General features: G+C 45.8%; 1 protein-coding gene across 1 annotated transcript; it reads left to right on the top strand.

Annotated features, from left to right (window-relative positions):
• The first annotated feature begins 13 nt into the window (after positions 1-13).
• LOC125523906 (epoxide hydrolase A-like) lies at positions 14-18,997 on the top strand. The gene is made up of 3 exons (XM_048688971.1): positions 14-629; positions 17,651-17,886; positions 18,598-18,997. The coding sequence occupies exons 1-3, from the start codon at positions 147-149 to the stop codon at positions 18,845-18,847; spliced, it is 969 nt and encodes a 322-aa protein (XP_048544928.1). The 5' UTR covers positions 14-146; the 3' UTR covers positions 18,848-18,997.
• Positions 18,998-20,946: the final 1,949 nt, after the last annotated feature.

Genomic DNA, 20,946 nt, shown 5'->3' with positions numbered 1-20,946 from the left:
CCCCGCGTGCGATCCACCCACACGCCTTATAGCGCGGCCCGGCCCGTCGCGTCCAGCCACAACCCACCACCAAAGCCTTGCCTCAACAAGCTCTGCTGCTCCTGCGTTGCTCCGTCGTCAGTCCGGCACCGCTCCCGAGCCCAGAGATGGCCTCCGACGGCGTGATCACGCACCGCAACGTCGACGTGAACGGGGTGCGCCTGCACGTCGCGGAGGCCGGGCCGGCGGGCGCGCCCGTGGTGCTGCTGCTGCACGGGTTCCCGGAGCTGTGGTACACCTGGCGGCACCAGATGCCCGCGCTGGCCGCGGCGGGCTACCGCGCCGTCGCGCCCGACATGCGCGGCTACGGTGACTCCGACGCGCCCTCCGGCGGCCCGGACCAGTACACCGCGCTGCATGTCGTCGGCGACCTCGTCGCGCTCGTCGACTCCCTCGGCCAGAAGCAGGTCTTCGTGGTGGCGCACGACTGGGGCGCCTTGATAGCCTGGAGCCTCTGCCTGTTCCGGCCGGATAGGGTGAAGGCACTGGTCGCCTTGAGCGTCGCCTTCAACCCTCGGAACCCGGCGGTGAAGCCCGTGGACGCCTTCAGGGCTCTGTACGGAGATGACTACTACGTCTGCCGCTTCCAGGTATGTACTGTACTAGATACCATGCAAAAGTCTAGTTTTATTAGTATTTTTTATTTAACCATGCAGAAGAGCTGTATATATTCATCATTAGATAAGAGAATAGTACAGCATGCGGCACAATCCCCGACGGATGACCCAATTAAGGATGCTCCTAGCACAATCACCGACAACCAACGATCTATACAGAAGTAACAGATCAGTAGAACCAAAGTAAAAAAGCAAACAAGGACCATATATAAACATAAATTGAACGAAACTGCTCCACATACAACACTTATTGTTCAATCTTCGTACCATCAAGCAATCCAGCACCCCTCGTAGCATATGCAGTCGGATGCCTCAAACGTCTGCGTATACGGTCCGGTTACTGACCGGTCATGAAAATTCGATCCAAATGAACTCTTCAACAGGTCTCAAACATCCAGACTAACTGACACCCCACATATTCAGCTCAAATATGAAGAGGATATGGAACGTCCGGGCACGTCCACCATGTTGGACCCAATTTACGCTGGTCCACTCGACCTCACATATATTCCTCCCCACCCCTGGCCGGACCAAACCCTAGCCACTTCACTTCACTCCACTCCCCTCTGCCACCCAAGCTCCTGTTCGACGATCTCCAACCATCTCCGGCATGGCTGCCACCGGATCCGACTCCTTCACTTTTAGATCCTGACCCTGAACTCATCCCATGCGGCCCCGAGAAGGAGATGGTCGTTCGGCTTGCGGTCCGCCGCTCCTGGGAGAAGGCCCGTGCGAGGCAGCGTTCGGACTTCTTCCGTCAAAATGTTCGACAAGCCCCAAAAGGAGAAATGTGGTCCCCAAAGCCCTAACATATCCCTCATCATACGGTGGGCGAGGCGTGCAGACTTCACAGGCCAAGCTCTAGGCAGAGAACATAAGATTGTCATCTTCTTAGCCAGCGTGAGGAGGGGGGTCTAGCCGGAACGTTCACCCGGAATGGTGATAAAGAGGTCTAATGCCTCCCGCGGATGATCTCCTAAGAAGGATTTGGTCCATCGGTAAGGGTCGACATAGCACCGAGGACCAATAGAATGGCAAACTCTCGAGCCCTGAGCTCCTGGTGCATGGGCCCACTCTGGTGCAATTCTTGCGGTGGTTGAGATGTCTACCTCGAGTGAAAAGATCAGGCTAATGAGAAACACGCTACCACTTGGTGTTTTCCCATTGGCGTCCAGCTTGAGAAGCTACATATTCGTCCTTTGGTAATGTGATGCAGTGAAACACATGAAACCTAAGTTGGCCAAGGCCCGCAAATGGTGTATCATGCGGTGAAGGATTCTTCGAGTGCGCCATCATTCTAGCAATGTGTAACGTCCTCGATGCGGCTATATCACTCACTTGTCGAGGCACGATTTAGAGGCATAATCGCATTAAAAGCAATGTCGCAAGTTAGACAATCTTCACAACATCCCATGTAATATAAATAATAAAAGGGGAGATACATAGTTGGCTTACACTCGCCACGTCAATCAAAATACATAAATATCATTACATCAATCAAACACTCATGACCCGACTACAGCGCCAAAATAAAAGATAACCCCAACATGCGACACGGTCCCGATCGCCCCAACTGGGCACCACTACTGATCGTCAGGGAAAGAAACATAGTAACGGCGTGAGTCCTCGTCGAACTCCCACTTGAGCTCAAGCGCGTCATCTGGAACGAAGTCATCGGGCTCTGCATCTGTTTTGGAAGTAATCTGTGAGCCACAGGGACTCAGCAATCTCGCACCCTCGCGATCAAGACTATTTAAGCTTATAGATAAGGCAAGGTAAATATGTGGAGCTGCAGCAAGTGACTAGCATATATGGTGGCTAACCTGTTCGCAAAAGAGAACGAGAAGAGAGAGGCAAAGCGCGAACGAGTAACTAGAGAGCAACCTACGGCAAGCATTACTCCAACACCGTGTTCACTTTCCGGACTCCGCCAAGAAGAGACCATCACGGTAACTCACACAGTTGATTCATTTTAATTAAGTTAAGATTCAAGTTATCTACAACTGGACATTAACAAATTCCCATCTGCCCATAACCGCGGGCATGGCTTTCGAAAGTTTAAATCCCTGCAGGGGAGTCCCAACTTAGCCCATGACAAGCTCTCACGGTCAATGAAGGAATATACCTTCTCCCAAGACATTCCGATCAGACTCGGCATCCCGGTTCCTCAAGACACTTCGACAAGTTAAAACAAATCCAGCAACACCGCCCGAATGTGCCGACAAATCCCGATAGGAGCTGCACATATCTCGTTCTTAGGGCACACTCAGATGAGCTCTCCATACAACTAAAACCAAACCTCGAGTTTCCCTGAGAAGGCACTGCACAGGACTCTAGTTTGGACCAACACTCAGAGGAGCACTGGCCCGGGGGGGGGGTTTAAATAAGATGACCCTCGGGCTCCGGAAACCTAAGGGAAAAAGAGGCTAGGTGGCAAATGGTAAAACCAAGGTTGGGCATTGCTGGAAAATCTTTATTCAAGGCGAACTATCAAGGGGTTCCCATTACCACCCAACCGCATAAGGAACGCAAAATCTGGGAACATAACACCGATATGACGAAAACTAGGGCGGCAAGAGTGGAACAAAACACTAGGCGAGAGGCCGAGCCTTCCACCCTTTACCAAGTATATAGATGCATTAAGATAACAAGATAATATAATGATATCCCAACAAGTAAATAATGTTCCAACAAGGAACGGCCTCCAATCTTCACCTGCAATTAGCAACGCTATAAGAGGGGCTGAGCAAAGCGGTAACATAACCAATCAACGGTTTGCTAGGACATGGTGGGTTAGAGGTTTGACATGGCAGATAGGGAGGCATGATAAGCAAGTGGTAGGCATCGTAGCATAGGCATAGCAAAAGAGCGAGCATCTAGCAAAGCAAAGATAGTAGTGATTTTGAGGGTATGATCATCTTGCCTGCAAAGTTGTCAGAGTTGACCGGATCCTCGAAAGCAAACTCAACGGGCTCCTCGTTAGCGAACTCGTCTCCCGGCTCTACCCAAACAAGACAAAACAAGCAAACGGAACACAATCAACCACGTGCAAAGCTCAAACAACATGATGCAAACATGGTATGCTATGCGGGGTGCGATATGTGATGCATATGCAAGATTTGACAAGGAATGAATGAACCTGGCCTCAACTTGGAAATCCAAGTGTTCCACTAAAAAGGTGAGATGATTTCGCTTGAAAACGATATAAAGAACGCCGGAATCGGAGTCACGGTTTGGAAACGGGAAGCAATTCAAATATGGCACCGCTCTGCAATTTACAGCAAGTAGCCATCTAAATGCAACAAGATGAACATGCTACAGCACTCAAACATGGCAACAAAATACATGGCAGGGATCCATTCATGATTCTTAACAAAAGATGAACACTGAGCTACGATCAATTCATCCATTAACAGGTTCAAACAAGTATGGCAAAAATGCATTTGGTAAACAGATTTCAGACTTAGTGAAATCAACACTTGTCTGGAATTTCAGATCAGGTAGCACACTTTAGAGCATGAAAAAATATATGCTACAGGTAATGAACATAGCAAAGTAAATCATGGCATGGAGCTACTCAAAGAGCTTAACAAAAGTCCCTTAGTGACCTCGAGCCAAAAGGGATCAGAAAATACATTTGCAAGCATGAGAACATGGCAAAAACATAAGCAGTTCTCAGACTTAGTGAAAAACTGGAACATGCAAAAACAGATATCAAGTAGGCATGTTTACGAGCTCGATGCACTCACTATAGAGCAAGTCATGACAATCTAAGCATACACCCATCAAGAATACACATTATACAAGCTAGACATGGCAAGAACAATAACATAGCATGTACGGATCAACTACAACATCCTCGGCAAAATTGCTAACAAGTAGACAATCTGCCCAGATTCACGAAATAGTAAAAGTAGAGCTCGATTGACTCAAGTTAGAGTGCTCCATAATTGCAAACAAAGACATGGATGGATAAAGCACTACAAGAATAACAAAACATCCTTACTGATCATCCTCAAAAGAGGCACGGATCACTAGGAAACAATATGAACATATGGCATATAGAGATAAACAGATCAAGGACTTAGTGGAATTACTAATTCCCTGAAATCAGCATTAACAAATGCTCTACTTTGCAAGTTTGTGCTAGTCACCACACACATCACAAAAATACATGGGTTGTACCTCTAGATAAATGGCAAAACATATAACAAAACACATGAAGAGCTCAGGGGCATATCATGCACACAATAATTATGGCAAAAATGACAAATAGCTAATTGGAGCAGCAGATCTGACAAGTATCTCAAATAGCATTCTTCCAACAGCATTTCGGAGCAGATCGGGGCGCGGGCCGGGAGGGCCTGTGGCGGGCTTCGGCGGGCCGGTGGGGCGGCGAAGTGGGCGCGGTGGCTCGCTCAGTCAGGGAGCGACACGTGGCGCGGTAAGGGCGGCGGACATGTCCGGCCGGACGGAAAAATGTCCGCCGGCGCGTGGAGACGAAGGGGACTAGGGTTTCAGAGGAAGGAGAAGGAGAATTTCGGAGGGGGTGCTAGTTTTATAGGTAGGAGGAGTTAGGAAGCTCCAAATGGAGTACGGTTTTCGGCCACGCGATCGTGATCGAACGCTCTAGATGATGGAGAGTGTTTTGGTGGGTTTTGGGCCAAATTGGAGGGGTGTTGGGCTGCAACACACACGAGGCCTTCTCGGTCCCTCGGTTAACCGTTGGAGCATCAAACGAAGTCCAGATGGTACGAAACTTGACAGGCGGTCTATCGGTAGTAAACTAAGGCCGCTTGGCAAGTCTCGGTCCAATTCGGAAATGTTTAATCCCCACACACGAAAGAAAGGTAGAAATGACCACCAGAGGAGAACGGAGCGCCGGAATGCAAAACGGACAACGGGGAAAATGCTCGAATGCATGAGACGAACACATATGCAAATGCAATGCACATGATGACATTATATGAGATGCATGACAATGACAACAACACACGGAGACAAAAACTCGAACCCGAGAAAATAAAATAACTTAAGGCCGGAAACAACAAGAGTTGGAGTACATATTCGGTAAATCATATCCGGGTTGTTACAACACTCCACCACTATGAAAGGATCTTGTCTCGAGATCTAGGACTGAAAGAACGCCGGGTACTCAGAACGGAGGTGATCCTCGCGTTCCCAGGTGGCTTCACGGTCGGAATGGTGTGACCACTTGACTTTGAGGAATTTGATTGACTTGTTGCGAGTCTTGCGTTAAGTCTCTTCAAGAATAGCAACGGGGTGCTCATGATAAGAGAGATCTTATTGGAGCTCAATGTCTTCGAAGTTGACGGTGCGTTCAGGAGTCTTGAAGCACTTTCGAAGCTGAGAGACATGGAACACGTCATTCATATTTGCAAAGTTTGAAGAAAGCTCAAGTTGATAGGCGAGATCGCCTCTCTTGCTGACGATCTTGAAAGGTCCCACGTATCTAGGGGCAAGCTTCTCTTTGATACCGAAGCGATGAGTACCTTTCATTGGAGAGACGCGGAGGTAAACATGATCTCCGATCTCGAAAGCCAAATCACGGTGCTTATTATCATAGTAACTCTTCTGGCGGGATTGGACTGCTTTGAGGTTATCTCGAATGACTTTGCACATTATCTCTACCTTTGTGATTAAGTCATTTTTCAGAAGTTGACGTTCACCGGTTTCAGCCCAGTTGAGAGGGGTACGACACTTCCTGCCATACAGAATTTCAAATGGGGCCTTGCCCGAACTTGCTTGAAAACTGTTGTTGTAGGAGAATTCAGCATATGGAAGACAATCCTCCCATTTCATGCCGAATGAGATCACACAAGCCCTGAGCATATCTTCAAGAATCTGGTTGACACGCTCGACTTGACCGCTAGTTTGCGGATGGAAAGCTGTGCTGAAGCGGATGTTGGTGCCCATGGCCTTCTGAAAAGAATCACAAAACTTGGAGGTAAAGATGCTGTCACGGTTTGAAGAGATCACTTGCGAAATACCGTGCAGAGAGACAATTCGAGAGGTATAGAGCTCCGCCAATTGAGCTGCAGTGATAGACTCTTTGATAGGCAGAAAGTGAGCCACTTTAGTGAGTTTGTCGATGCCAACGAATATAGCATCATTGCCACGTTTGGACTTTGAAAACCCAGTCACGAAGTCCATCTCAATGTGGTCAAACTTCCATTCTAGAATGGCAAGAGGTTGGAGGAGACCAGCTGGCCTTTGGTGTTCTGCCTTCACTCTTCTGCAGACATCACATTCATTCACGAACTGAGCAATCTCGCGCTTCATTCGAGTCCACCAATAAGCCTGCTTGAGGTCCTGATACATCTTCGTGCTTCCAGGGTGGATGGAGAGGAGAGAATTGTGAGCCTCGTTCATGATCACTTTACGAAGGTCACCTTTGGGCACAACAATACGATCATCGAAGAAGAGAGTGTCCTTGTCATCAAGGCGGTAGCACTTATACTTGGGTTGACTCTTGGCAATCCCAACCTTCACCTTTTTCACCATAGCATCAAGAAGCTGGGCTTGGCGAATCTGGTCTTCCAAGGTAGGAGAGACTTGAAGGTTGGTGAGGAAACCTTGAGGAACAACTTGCAGATTAAGTTTGCGGAAAGCTTCACAAAGCTCGGGTAGATAAGGCTTGAGAATCAGACTGTTGCAATAAGCCTTCCTGCTCAATGCGTCAGCAATCACATTGGCCTTGCCTGAAGTATACTCGATACTCGGATTATACTCTTGAATCATTTCGACCCATCGAGTTTGCCTGAGGTTGAGATTAGGCTGAGTGAAGATGTACTTGAGACTCTTGTGATCAGTGAAAATGTCCACTTTTCTTCCTAATAAGAGATGTCTTCGAGTCAAAAGAGCATGCACAACTGCCGCCAACTCGAGGTCATGAGTGGGGTAGTTCTTCTCATTGGGCTTCAACTGGCGAGAGGTATAAGCCACAACTTTATTCTCTTGCATCAACACTGCGCGAGACCTTGGAGAGAGGCATCGCAAAAGACCTCGTACGGTTTGGATTCATCAAGAGGAGTCAGAACTGGAGCAGTGATCAATTTCCCTTTCAAAGTATTGAAAGCAATGTCACACTCTGGAGACCAAACGTACTTGACGTGCTTATGGAGAAGATTTGACAGAGGCTTCGCGATCTTAGAAAAGTTTTCAACGAATCTTCGACAGTAGCTTGCGAGACCGAGGAAGCTACGGAGTTGCTTCACGTTCTGAGGTGGTTCCCAATTAACAATTGCAGACACCTTCTCAGGATGCACCGCAATGCCCTTGGCAGAGATGATATGACCAAGATAAAGAACCTCATCGAACCAAAATTCGCACTTGGAGAACTTGGTGTAGAACTGGTGTTCCCTGAGCTTATCGAGAACCAAACGCAAGTGCTTGGCATGATCTTCCTTGTTCTTCGAAAAGACCAGAATGTCGTCGAGATAGACCAAAACGAAGTCATTGGTGTAGGCGTTGAAGATGAAGTTCATCATGCGAGAGAAAGTTGGAGGAGCGTTGACGAGGCCAAAAGACATGACAGTGTATTCATATGAACCAAAGCTTGTCCTCAAAGCCGTCTTGGGAATATCTTGCTCACAGATTTGAATCTGGTGATAACCTATACGGAGATCAAGCTTGGAGAATACTTGGGCACCTTTGAGTTGTTTGAACAGCTCGTTGATATTGGGAAATGGGTACTTGTTCTTGATAGTCTTCTTGTTCAATGGACGGTAGTCAACACAAAGTCAGTCCGTTCCATCCTTCTTCTTCACAAAAAGAACACCACAACCCCACGGAGAAGAACTAGGTCGGATGAGACCCATTCTCTCTTGAATATCGAGTTGCTTCTTCCGCTCCTTCAACTCTTCAGGTCCGAGCTTGTAAGGATGTTTGCACACCGGTTCCGTGCCAGGCTCAAGATCGATGACGAATTCAACTGGCCGGTGCGGAGGCATTCCTGGAAGCTCTTCTGGAAAGACGTCTTGATATTCGCAAACGACTGGAATTTGCGAGATGGCATCCAGTTCACCCTTCTCATTGAGAGAAAACAGGCGGATGGTATCATCACGAGCGGCAAAGACAATTACATCCTCAGACGAATGAGTCAATTGAATCTGCCTGGCTGCACAATCAAGATGCGCCTTGTGCTTAGAAAGCCAGTCCATTCCGAGAATAAGATCAATATCCGAGTCGCCTAGAACAATAGGGGAAGCTAGAAATTTGTAGTCGCCCAACGTGATAGTAATATCCGAGACGCAGAAATTAGCTGTCATTTGCTTGCCCGGTGACACGATTTGCAAAGAATTTTGCAGATACTGATAATCGCACTCATAATTCGATGCAAAAAATTTGGAAATGAAACAATGCGATGCACCAGTGTCAAAAAGAACTTTTGCAGGAATATCGTTAACAGGAAGGTTACCCATGATGACATCTGACGAGTCCTCTGCTTGAGCTGCATTCAGCAAGTTGACCTTAGAGTGCTTGGGGTTATGCTTGACCACAGCTGTACTTGCCGATCTCACAGGAGGAGGAGGAGGGACACACCTCTGGTTGAAGCATTTGTTGGCATAGTAACCCTTCTGTTGGCACTTGTTGCACGTGACCTCAGAAAGCGGACGGTGATACGGAGCACTCGATCTTGAAGCTTGAGACGAAGTCTTGTTCTGAAAGCCAGGGTTGGGTGGGTGGGAAGATCCACTGCCACCTTTGCTCTTCTGATACGGCTGATGAAACGGAGGGGAAGGAAGCCAAAACTTCTGCTGCTTGGCCACTTGAGTAGAGAAAGAAGGAGTAGCATCTCTGACTCGCTTCTTGAAAGCATCACACCTCAGTTGAGCAGCCTCTTGCTTCAATGCCATGTTGCAGAACTCATCGTACCTCAAGGGCTCAAAGAGAATAAGAGCTAGCTGGATTTCTTCTCTGAGACCACCCCTGAACTGGTACATCATGCTCTTCTCGTCATGGACGTCCTGCTTAGCAAAGTGGGCGAGCTTCTGAAACAATTTGTTGTAGTCATAGACAGACAAAGAGCCTTGCTTCAGGTTGCAGAATTCCTCACGCTTGCTTTCAACCACGCTCTGAGGGATATGATGAGCTTTGAAGTCTTGACGGAATTCATCTCAGGTAATCACACGGCCTCCTCTGGAATCCTTGTATTGCTGGAACCATTCTGCAGCTTGGTCTTTGAGTTGGAAAGAAGCGAACTTGACAAAGTCCTCAGGCCTGACGTTACTGCACTCAAAATGCTTGCACAGATCCACGAGCCAATTGTCAGCATCAGTTGCCTCAACACAATTGCTGAAAGTCTTTGGCCCGTTAGCAAGGAACTGGTTGAGTGTAGCAAAGTGATTCTGATTGTTGCCTTGGTTGCCTTGGTTCGCTTGATTGCGCTCTTGAAGAATTTGCATGATCAACTGCGTGTTTGCATTGGTTGTGGCCATCACAGCTTGCCATGCCTCCGGAGGAGGTGGAGGTGGTGGCGGATCCTGATTCTGATTCTGATTGCTGCTTTTAGCGGGAGCCATCCTGAAGAGGGTGACAACCGTTAGCACATTGCCAGATAAAATGAAGCTGAATCAAACGGGTTGGAATTGCAACATATAGTCTTCACATCCGAACAAAATGAACGAATGCATTCCACTTGAAATGGTCACATATCCATAAATTGAGAAGCCACTTAGAATTTAGGTAGAGGAATAAATCAACAAGGTACGGATCAAGAACGAATACTTGGTAAGAAATCCCAATCTCAAACCAAATATCCGTGGAAGAAGAACTAGAGCTACAAGAATTCCCACCTATGAAACTCCCGAACCTTTCCGGTTATGCAATCAGGTGTTGGGGACACAGGGGAAGCATAATATCTCACCCAAATCTAGCAATTCCTACATCCAGCTGTATCCATCCTTCAACACATAACCGAGAAAAATTTCGGAAACCATCTACCTCAACCTTCGAAAAGTATCCGTTATACAAATTATGACAATACTCCCGAACTCCCGCCCCAGTACTGAGTGGCGTCGAGGTTATCTCACCAACGAACTGCATAAAAGAGATTTTCGATGTCGGCGTACTAAACTCAGGTATTCCAGAACTGCAACGATAAAATTGTGACGACAACACCTCGGAGCTCAACTCCCTGGGACACTGCCACAACCCCTAAAGACAGGAGGCACCAAGTACAATGTTCTCATCACAAAACCATCGGAACGATTCCAAGATACCCGCGTGATCCTAAATTTTTTTTAGTGAAATTTGAGAAGAGAATAGTCAAAACTCTACGTCAGGATGCCTTACCAGAGCGATGAGGAGACTGGGGAGTAAAAAGAATTCCTAGCTCTCCGATATATAATTCCTAAATGACTCAAAACATTTTTCTAGACTCAACTCGGCCACTAAAAACGATCAAGCAGCGGGGGCTCCTAAGGGCGGGGAAGGCTCTGATTACCAACTTGTAACGCCCTCGATGCGGCTATATCTCCCACGTGTCGAGGCATGACTTAGAGGCATAACCGCATTGAAAGCAATGTCGCAAGTTAGGCAATCTTCACAACATCCCATGTAATATAGATAATAAAAGGGGAGATACATAGTTGGCTTACACTCGCCACGTCAATCAAAGTACATAAATAGCATTACATCAATCAAACACTCATGGCCCGACTACGGCGCCAAAATAAAAGATAACCCCAACATGCGACACGGTCCCGATCGCCCCAACTGGGCACTGGGCACCACTACTAATCGTCAGGGAAAGACACATAGTAACGGCGTGAGTCCTCGTCGAACTCCCACTTGAGCTCAAGCGCGTCATCTGGAACGGAGTCATCGGGCCCTGCATCTGTTTTGGAAGTAATCTGTGAGCCACAGGGACTCAGCAATCTTGCACCCTCGCGATCAAGACTATTTAACCTTATAGGTAAGGCAATGTAAATATGTGGAGCTGCAGCAAGCGACTAGCATATATGGTGGCTAACCTGTTCGCAAAAGAGAGCAAGAAGAGAAAGGCAAAGCGCGAACGAGTAACTAGAGAGCAACCTGCGGCAAGCATTACTCCAACACCGTGTTCACTTCCCAGACTCCGCCGAGAAGAGACCATCACGGTAACTCACACAGTTGATTCATTTTAATTAAGTTAAGGTTCAAGTTATCTACAACCAGACATTAACAAATTCCCATCTGCCCATAACCGCGGGCATGGCTTTCGAAAGTTCAAATCCCTGCAGGGGAGTCCCAACTTAGCCCATGACAAGCTCTCACGATCAATGAAGGAATAGACTTTCTCCTGAGACATTCCGATCAGACTCGGCATCCCGATTCCTCAAGACACTTCGACAAGTTAAAACAAATCCAGCAACACCGCCCGAATGTGCCGACAAATCCTGATAGGAGCTGCACATATCTCGTTCTCAGGGCACACTCAGATGAGCTCTCCATACAACTAAAACCAAACCTCGAGTTTCCCTGAGGGGGCACTGCACAGGACTCTAGTTTGGACCAACACTCAGAGGAGCACTGGCCCGGGGGGGTTTAAATAAGATGACCCTCGGGCTCCAGAAACCCAAGGGAAAAAGAGGCTAGGTGGCAAATGGTAAAACCAAGGTTGGGCATTGCTGGAAAATCTTTATTCAAGGCGAACTATCAAGGGGTTCCCATTATCACCCAACCACGTAAGGAACGCAAAATCCGGGAACATAACACCGATATGACGGAAACTAGGGCGGCAAGAGTGGAACAAAACACTAGGCGAGAGGCCGAGCCTTCAACCCTTTACCAAGTATATAGATGCATTAAGATAACAAGATAATATAATGATATCCCAACAAGTAAATAATGTTCCAACAAGGAACGGCCTCCAATCTTCACCTGCAACTAGCAACGCTATAAGAGGGGCTGAGCAAAGCGGTAACATAGCCAATCAATGGTTTGCTAGGACATGGTGGGTTAGAGGTTTGACATGGCAGATAGGGAGGCATGATAAGCAAGTGGTAGGCATCATAGCATAGGCATAGCAAAAGAGCGAGCATCTAGCAAAGCAAAGATAGTAGTGATTTCGAGGGTATGATCATCTTGCCTGCAAAGTTATCAGAGTTGACCGGATCCTCGAAAGCAAACTCAACGGGCTCCTCGTTAGCGAACTCGTCTCCCGGCTCTATCCAAACAAGACAAAACAAGCAAACGGAACACAATCAACCACGTGCAAAGCTCAAACAACATGATGCAAATATGGTATGCTATGCGGGATGCGATATGTGATGCATATGCAAGATTTGACAAGGAATGAATGAACCTGGCCTCAACATGGAAATCCAAGTGTGCCACTGGAAAGGTGAGATGATTTCGCTTGAAAACGATATAAAGAACGCCGGAATCGGAGTCACGGTTTGGAAATGGCAAGCAATTCAAATATGGCACCGCTCTGCGATTTACAGCAAGTAGCCATCTAAATGCAACAAGATGAACATGGTACAGCACTCAAACATGGCAACAAAATACATGGCAGGTATCCATTCATGATGCTTAACAAAAGATGAACACTGAGCTATGGTCAATTCATCCATTAACAGGTTCAAACAAGCATGGCAAAAATGCATTTGGTAAACAGATTTCAGACTTAGTGAAATCAATACTTGTCTGGAATTTCAGATCAGGTAGCACACTTTAGAGCATGAAAAAATATATGCTACAGGTACTGAACATAGCAAAGTAAAGCATGGCATGGAGCTATTCAAAGAGCTTAACAAAAGTCCCTTAGTGACCTTGAGCCAAAAGGGATCAGAAAATACATTTGCAAGCATGAGAACATGGCAAAAACATAAGCAGTTCTTAGACTTAGTGAAAAACTGGAACATGCAAAAACAGATATCAAGTAGGCATGTTTACGAGCTCGATACACTTACTACAGAGCAAGTCATGACAATCTAAGCATACACCCATCAAGAATACACATTATACAAGCTAGACATGGCAAGAATAATAACATAGCATGCACGGATCAACTACAACATCCTCGGCAAAATCGCTAACAAGTAGACAATCTGCCCAGATTCACGAAATAGTAAAAGTAGAGCTCGATTGACTCAAGCTAGGGTGCTCCATAATTGCAAACAAAGACATGGATGGATAGAGCACTACAAGAATAACAAAACATCCTTACTGATCATCCTCAAAAGAGGCACGGATCACTAGGAAACAACATGAACATATGGCATATTGAGATAAACAGATCTAGGACTTAGTGGAATTATTAAGTCCCTGAAATCAGCGTTAACAAATGCTCTACTTTGCAAGCTTGTGCTAGTCACCACAAACATCACAAAAATACATGGGTTGCACCTCTGGATAGATGGCAAAACATATAACAAAACACATGAAGAGCTCAGGGGCATATCATGCACACAATAATTATGGCAAAAATGACAAATAGCTAATTGGAGCAGTAGATCTGACAAGTATCTCAAATAGCATTGTTCCAACAGCATTTCGGGTATCAAGATGAACTCAAATGAAAATGAGGCAATGAGATGAAATGATGTACTCTCTGAGGTGAACATTTTGATATGCTATATGCCCAAAACGGAGCTACGGATGCGGAGTTATAGCATGATGAAAAATGCAAAAAGTTAGGGTTTCGGGGCAAAAGGTCAACCGATCCCGATTTGGATCTGGAGGGCACTGTAGCGGCGCGAGGTTCGGAGGGCTCGCCGGCCGAAGGAGGAGGACGTCGGCGGGGCGGCGAGGCGCGGCTGGGGACGGAGCGGGACGACGGCTCGGCTTGGCGGCGGAGCGGGCCGGGAGGCGGCGCGGCGGCCGGACCCGACGAAGACGGCGGCGGCTGGAGGCGCGAGGCGCGGGGCAGAGCAGATCGGGGCACGGGCCGGGAGGGCCTGCGGCGGGCTTCGACGGGCCGGTGGGGCGGCGAAGTGGGCACGGCGGCTCGCCCAGTCAGGGAGCGACACATGGCGCGGTAAGGGCGGCGGACATGTCCGGCCGGACGGAAAAATGTCCGCCGGCGCGTGGAGACGAAGGGGACTAGGGTTTCGGGGGAAGGAGAAGGAGAATTTCGGAGGGGGTGCTAGTTTTATAGGTAGGAGGAGCTAGGAAGCTCCAAATGGAGTGCGGTTTTGGGCCACGCGATCGTGATCGAACGCTCTAGATGATGGAGAGGGTTTTGATGGGTTTTGGGCCAAATTGGAGGGGTGTTGGGCTGCAAAACACACAAGGCCTTCTCGGTCCCTCGGTTAACCGTTGGAGCATCAAACGAAGTCCAAATGGTACGAAACTTGACATGCGGTCTACCGGTAGTAAACCAAAGCCGCTTGGCAAGTCTTGGTCCAATCCGGAAATGTTTAATCCCCACACACGAAAGAAAGGTAGAAATGACCACCGGAGGAGAACGGAGCACCGGAATGCAAAACGGACAACGGGGAAAATGCTCAAATGCATGAGACGAACACGTATGCAAATGCAATGCACATGATGACGTGATATGAGATGCATGACAACGACAACAACACACGGAGACAAAAACCCGAACCCGAGAAAATAAAATAACTTAAGGCCGGAAACGGCAAGAGTTGGAGTACATATTAGGTAAATCATATCCGGGGTGTTACACTATGGCAAGGAAAATGACCACTTGGGCATCCCAAAGGAGGAAGGCCTCATTTTCACAATGGGAATGATGTTCATCTTTTGCACAACCCTATATAGCCACATGAGGTTGGCTTTTCAGTTCATATAGGGTTCTGACAGATGACCATTGGGTCCTCAACTCTACGGGCACACTGAGTGAAGGGTTATAACGAGGTGCACCCCGTGGGTCGAAAGATGAACCCCTCCCATGAGAGACTTCATGCATCATGGTTTAGGACACGGTTCTCGGACAAGAAGTGAGGGTGTTACCCACAGGACACCAGTTGGGGGCAGACTTCGTCGGCCTACCAAACGCCACTCAATACTCTAAAGGAATTAATGATATGCCCAAAAATGGGCCATTAGCTAGATTCCCCCAGCTGGGAGCCAACTGAATACACTGTATTCTACTCGTCGGCAGCTGTCGTCCATGGCATCCTCGCCCGGTGGATTATGCTAGGTGACCCATCTGGGAAGGGTGACGAGGCCATGCTCACCTTGCCCTCTGGAGCATCAGCTCCACAATGAGAGTACTCCTTGATCTCTTATGCTTCAACATATGCGAGGAGATCCTTCATGTGCTGAATGCGCTTGAGTGCGACACACAATGGAATGGCGTCCTGGGCAGCTTTGGCCCCCAAATCAGGCAAGCCATTCGGTGAAGGCGATGAACACCTGAGAGGCTGACACTCGTGTGGAACCAAATGCTCTAAAGACCATGTGAAGAAACTTTACTCAAAGGACACTATCGAGGAAAGCCCAGAGAGATGCCTCTCCTTCTAGGCCGCCAGGTGGCCTCCCTTGACATAGGCACAACTCTTGAATTCAGGTTTGCCAGCGTGTAAGATAAGATACCCAAATCCTCCTTCTCCACCTCGTCCACGGCGAGGCGATCGGAGGGCATGGCCATGGAAGAATTGGAGGCCTCCATGTTCCCCTCGACAACGACATTGTTCTGTTCAAGAAACATCATAGAGGGAGGGAATCCTAGAACACCAGCACTGTGCCTTGTGGGGAGGGAGGACGAAGGCCCGCCCTATCTTCATCGGTACCTGTCAGAGTCATCTACTCCAAACCCCCGGCTGGTCATTCTTCGCCCACTGAAAACTAAGCCACCACTGGCTCGGAAGAAACAAAAGCATCGGAATAAGGGCAAGGCTTCCTATGCTCACTCGCCCTAGCTACCCAGGCTTTATAGAGGCACATGGGCTTGACCGTCGGCCCTGAAGCGACACCATGACATTTTGAATGTTGATGACATCGTGACACGAGGCCATTCGAGTAGTCAACCCTGGACCCATCTCAAGTTAAGAAATGTAACCCTAGCCATGTCGGTATACAAGGCGAAGGTTAAGGATAGGCGCAGTGGGAAAAAAGAAGAGAGAAAAAACCCTAGGATGGATGCCACCCTGAGCCACCAGCAGGGTGAGTTATAACCACAAGAGAAGATCTCGCCAGCGATCCTTTAGATCTCTGTCGACCACCGTTGGAAATAAAGACAACCAAGGCAGGAGTAGGGTATTACCTCCTTTCCAGAGGCCCCGAACCTGGGCAAATCCTCTCATTGTAACATCTTACATTCCAATTATACCGCATGCGCTCCTTCGAACAATCTCTCCATCCTCCCGACGGCACTGACCGTATGAAACTCTGACACTTGTTCTAAAATTTAGTTAATAATTGAATCAGACAGATACATGTTGTACAATGTAAAAATAATTAAATTCCTCCTTAGCTAAAAGTGTTTTCATGCTAGTGATGAAGGTACTCTCCAAGTTACCATTCTATTTACTACTTCTTGTTTCTATCAATCTACCATTCCATAAGATTGGTTGACTCTTGTGTAATTTTGTGACAAAGGAACGCAATGTTTTATTCCCCTATCACGTATGTGGCATCTTCTCTGGTGTGGCGAGGCTATAATGGATCTTTGCCTCAAAGGATATTCATAGGATATTAGGAGGATTTTGATCCTTAGGAATTTTCACATGTATGTTGTTTAAATCCTAGGATTCATGGAATCCCCAACAAAAAATCCTAAGGATGGCATTGCATTATGTTTTAGAGAAACTTTCCATCGACTCAAACAACTTATTACACTTCCTTTAATTATCTATATATTGCCAAACACTCTTTGTTTTATATTCTTATAGTTCTCTAGCCATGTAGAATTCAACATGACATAACAATGTGATACTACGTTTTATTCTATTGCTAGCTTTTGAGAATCACATGAATCAAAGATGCACTAACTAAAGTCATTTCATTTTCAACTCTCATATTGTCTCTGGAGTTGCATTAAAAATTATGATTGAGCTACTTGTAAATCTAATTTATAGGAGCCTGGAGCAGTTGAAGCAGAATTTAGGCGCCTTGGTACAGAGTTGGTGCTAAGAAAGTTTTTCGCTTATCGAACTCCTGGCCCACTTTTCATCCCGAAGAGCGGATGGGGCTCACCAGATGAGGAGGTGCCCTTGCCGAGTTGGATCACGGAGGAGGACATCAAGTACTACACGACCGAGTTTGACAAGTCTGGTTTCACCGGGGGATTGAACTACTACCGTGCTTTGAATAAGTAATTATAAGTTGCTTACCTTGGAATCTTTTCCCTTTAGATTTTAACTTTATGAATAATTATAATTATAACTATTACCTTAACGTAAATATGTGGATCTGAACTTAAAATATGATTCAAGGCTTTAAATGTTTTGCATAATGATATTTTTTATAGGTATAGGGTTTTTTTTGGGAGAAAGAGGGGTTGGATTTCTAATTAGATATATCATCAATATTTGAAATGACGTACATACATACACAATTATGTTTGAATTCTGTTCTAGATAAGAAAACTAATAATATACACAATACTATAAATTCTGCTTTTTCAAAAACAATAATTAATTCATTTAGAGGTGATTAAATGAATAAGAGAAGGTTTCTCCAAAAGGTGTCCCAAGAAATATTTATCATAAGTTTGTAAAGATTGTCTCACAAGCAAATTCACCTTTGCTATAATGGAGCAAACGTTGTAATTTAGGACACATGATATATTAATATTGTCATTTACTTGCGCAAAACTTTATACTTTTCTATTTTTTTGGTAACAATGCCACATTGTTAAGTTTTATTATAAATCAATGGTGTACGTCATCCACAATACACTCGTAGAGACATAATTACTCTAGATCTCCCAAAGAAATAGTCACAAAAAGTATTTCTAGGATGACTCAGTGACACCACACAATGTTTTGGTCTAAACAACCATATTTGGTTTGTTTCTGTGCAGAACATGGGATCTAACTTCACCATGGACCGGAGCTGAGATAAAGGTGCCAACCAAGTTCATTGTTGGTGATTTGGATCTAACATACAATACTGCAGACGCACAAAATTTCATAAACAAAGGAGGCTTCAAAAAGTTTGTTCCATTACTGGATGATGTGGTGATAATGAAGGATGTCGCACATTTCATTAATGAAGAAAAACCAAAGGAAATTAGTGCACATATAATCAGCTTCATAAATAAATTCAGCTAAAATGAAGTATATCAAATGCATCCTGGAATAAGGTCAAAATGTGCATGCTTGTTGGAACTTTACATTCAGGTCATTGTATTATTATGTTATACATGTACACATATATGCATGCAACTATTGTTTTTACTATAAATTTCACTATTTATATCATATGTGATGTTTAGTCCCACTACACCTGCTCCATAGGGTGTGTTCCTTGGTTGTTTCTTGGTTTTCTAGTGGAAGGGTTATTCCTTGTTAATTAAAAACAAGCCACAAGTGCTAATAACAAACGTAAAAATTTGTTATGGTAATTAATACAAACCGATTGTGGGGTGCTCCTTGTTTCAAAAAACAAGGCACTAATCTCTCTTGGTCAAGTTTTTTTTATAATGAACCGTTGTGCCATTGGTGAAGAGACAAACTACCCGAAAGTGAATAAAACAATTTGAAGGGTTGTTTTTTCAACCATCTGCAAATGATTATGTTTATACCACATTTATATTTGCCTTGACGATGATCAATGCCATGGATTTTTTGGCAACACATAAGCTGTTTGCTTGAGCAGGGGAATGGACTCTAAGATTTTTTTCATGCTTCGGCCTTTCCTCATCTTGTAAATGCGACAGAAAAACAACAATCAAGAAATTAGGTGAACCATTTGAATGATGTTTCTGGTGAATTGCATGTAAGTGATTATATTAATATTGAGTTTGTAATTGCCTTGTATATTTGCAACGGCAACAACAACGATTGTTGGCCATGTGCTTCGTTGTCTTGCCAGGGCAACCCAATAATCGGATCGATACAATGCTCGACCGACCACCCATGTCAAATGACCTGAGGCATTGGAACCGAGAACCCCCACCTAAAACCACATGAGCAGAAGGAGGCAAAGCAAACCGAATAGATGATTAGTCCTAGGGGAGCGCAGTCGCCAAGAGCGTGCAACCACATACACCAACTGGCATGGCTGCAGCGTCCAAAGGCCAGGTAAACATGACAAAACACGCCATCTAGCCAGACCGCAATGTCCAAAGGTCATTATCGTTCTTTCCATCTAGTAGGCATGTCATGCTATGTCACTCACTGATATGTCTCCAACGTATCTATAATTTCTGAAGTATTCATACTATATTTACATCATTTATTTATGTTTTGGCACAATATTTATTTGAACTAACCTATCAATCCAGTACCAAAGTCCAGTTCCTGTTCCTATAGTTTTTGGAAAAACACATCAAAAATTCACAAAGCCGGACTGAGCTGATTTTTTTTTGAATTTTTGTACGGAAAATATCTGATTTTGGATAAAGGAATCGTCGTAAGGCGGTGCCTGTGGGTGCACATGGTCTCCCGGGGTGTCATTGGCCCCACCCGCATGAGGGACCCGTGAGGGAGCTGTGAAGGTCCATTGGGGCTCTTCTTTCTCTGCAAGAAAACTAATTTCATGGGGAAAAGCTGCTACTTGTGAGCTACATTGGGGTTTTCCATGAAGAGGAGGGGAGATGCGGTACAATAGATATAAGTATCCCCTTGGTGAGAACCAAGTTTATCGAACCAATATGAGAATCACACAAAGCCTCGCGAACAGCACCTGCACACACAAAAGCAAATACTTGCACCCAAACGGGCAAGAGGGTTGTCAATCCCCTTGAACTCATTACTTGAAATGATCAAATCTTTTAGTGGTAGATAGATAAATTGCAAAACAAGATAAAAAACAAAAAATTGCAGCAACGGAATTTAGGTTTTTGTAATATGATAAAAGTAGACCCTGGGGCCATAGTTTTCACTAAAGGCTTCTCTCTTAAACACACAACATATAGTGTGGGTGAACAAACTACTGTTGGGCAATTGATAGAAAGCGCGTAGTTATGACGATATCCAAGGCAATGATCATGAATATAGGCATCATGTCCGAGACAAGTAGACCGACTTCTGTCTGCATCTACTACTATTACTCCACCAATCGGCCGCCATCGAGCATGCATCTATGGTATTAAGTATGAAAACAGAGTAACGCCTTAAGCAAAATGACATGATGTAGACAAAGTAAACACAATCAATATGAATAACCCCATCGTTTTAACCTTAATGGAAACAATACAAATACGTGT

The sequence above is a fragment of the Triticum urartu genome, chromosome 7 (assembly GCF_003073215.2).
Source record: "Triticum urartu cultivar G1812 chromosome 7, Tu2.1, whole genome shotgun sequence".
NCBI classification, from domain to species: domain Eukaryota; kingdom Viridiplantae; phylum Streptophyta; class Magnoliopsida; order Poales; family Poaceae; genus Triticum; species Triticum urartu.
Note: the sequence above shows the minus strand (reverse complement) of the source record. Positions and strands in the feature narration are given on the sequence as shown.

Bases quoted from the DNA above. Each gene is read 5' to 3' on its own strand.
- LOC125523906 (XM_048688971.1), top strand. From the start codon at position 147: ATGGCCTCCGACGGCGTGATCACGCACCGCAACGTCGACGTGAACGGG. The intron at 630-17,650 runs GTATGTACTGTA...TCTAATTTATAG, and splicing joins ACTACGTCTGCCGCTTCCAG to GAGCCTGGAGCAGTTGAAGC. The intron at 17,887-18,597 runs GTAATTATAAGT...GTTTCTGTGCAG, and splicing joins TACTACCGTGCTTTGAATAA to AACATGGGATCTAACTTCAC.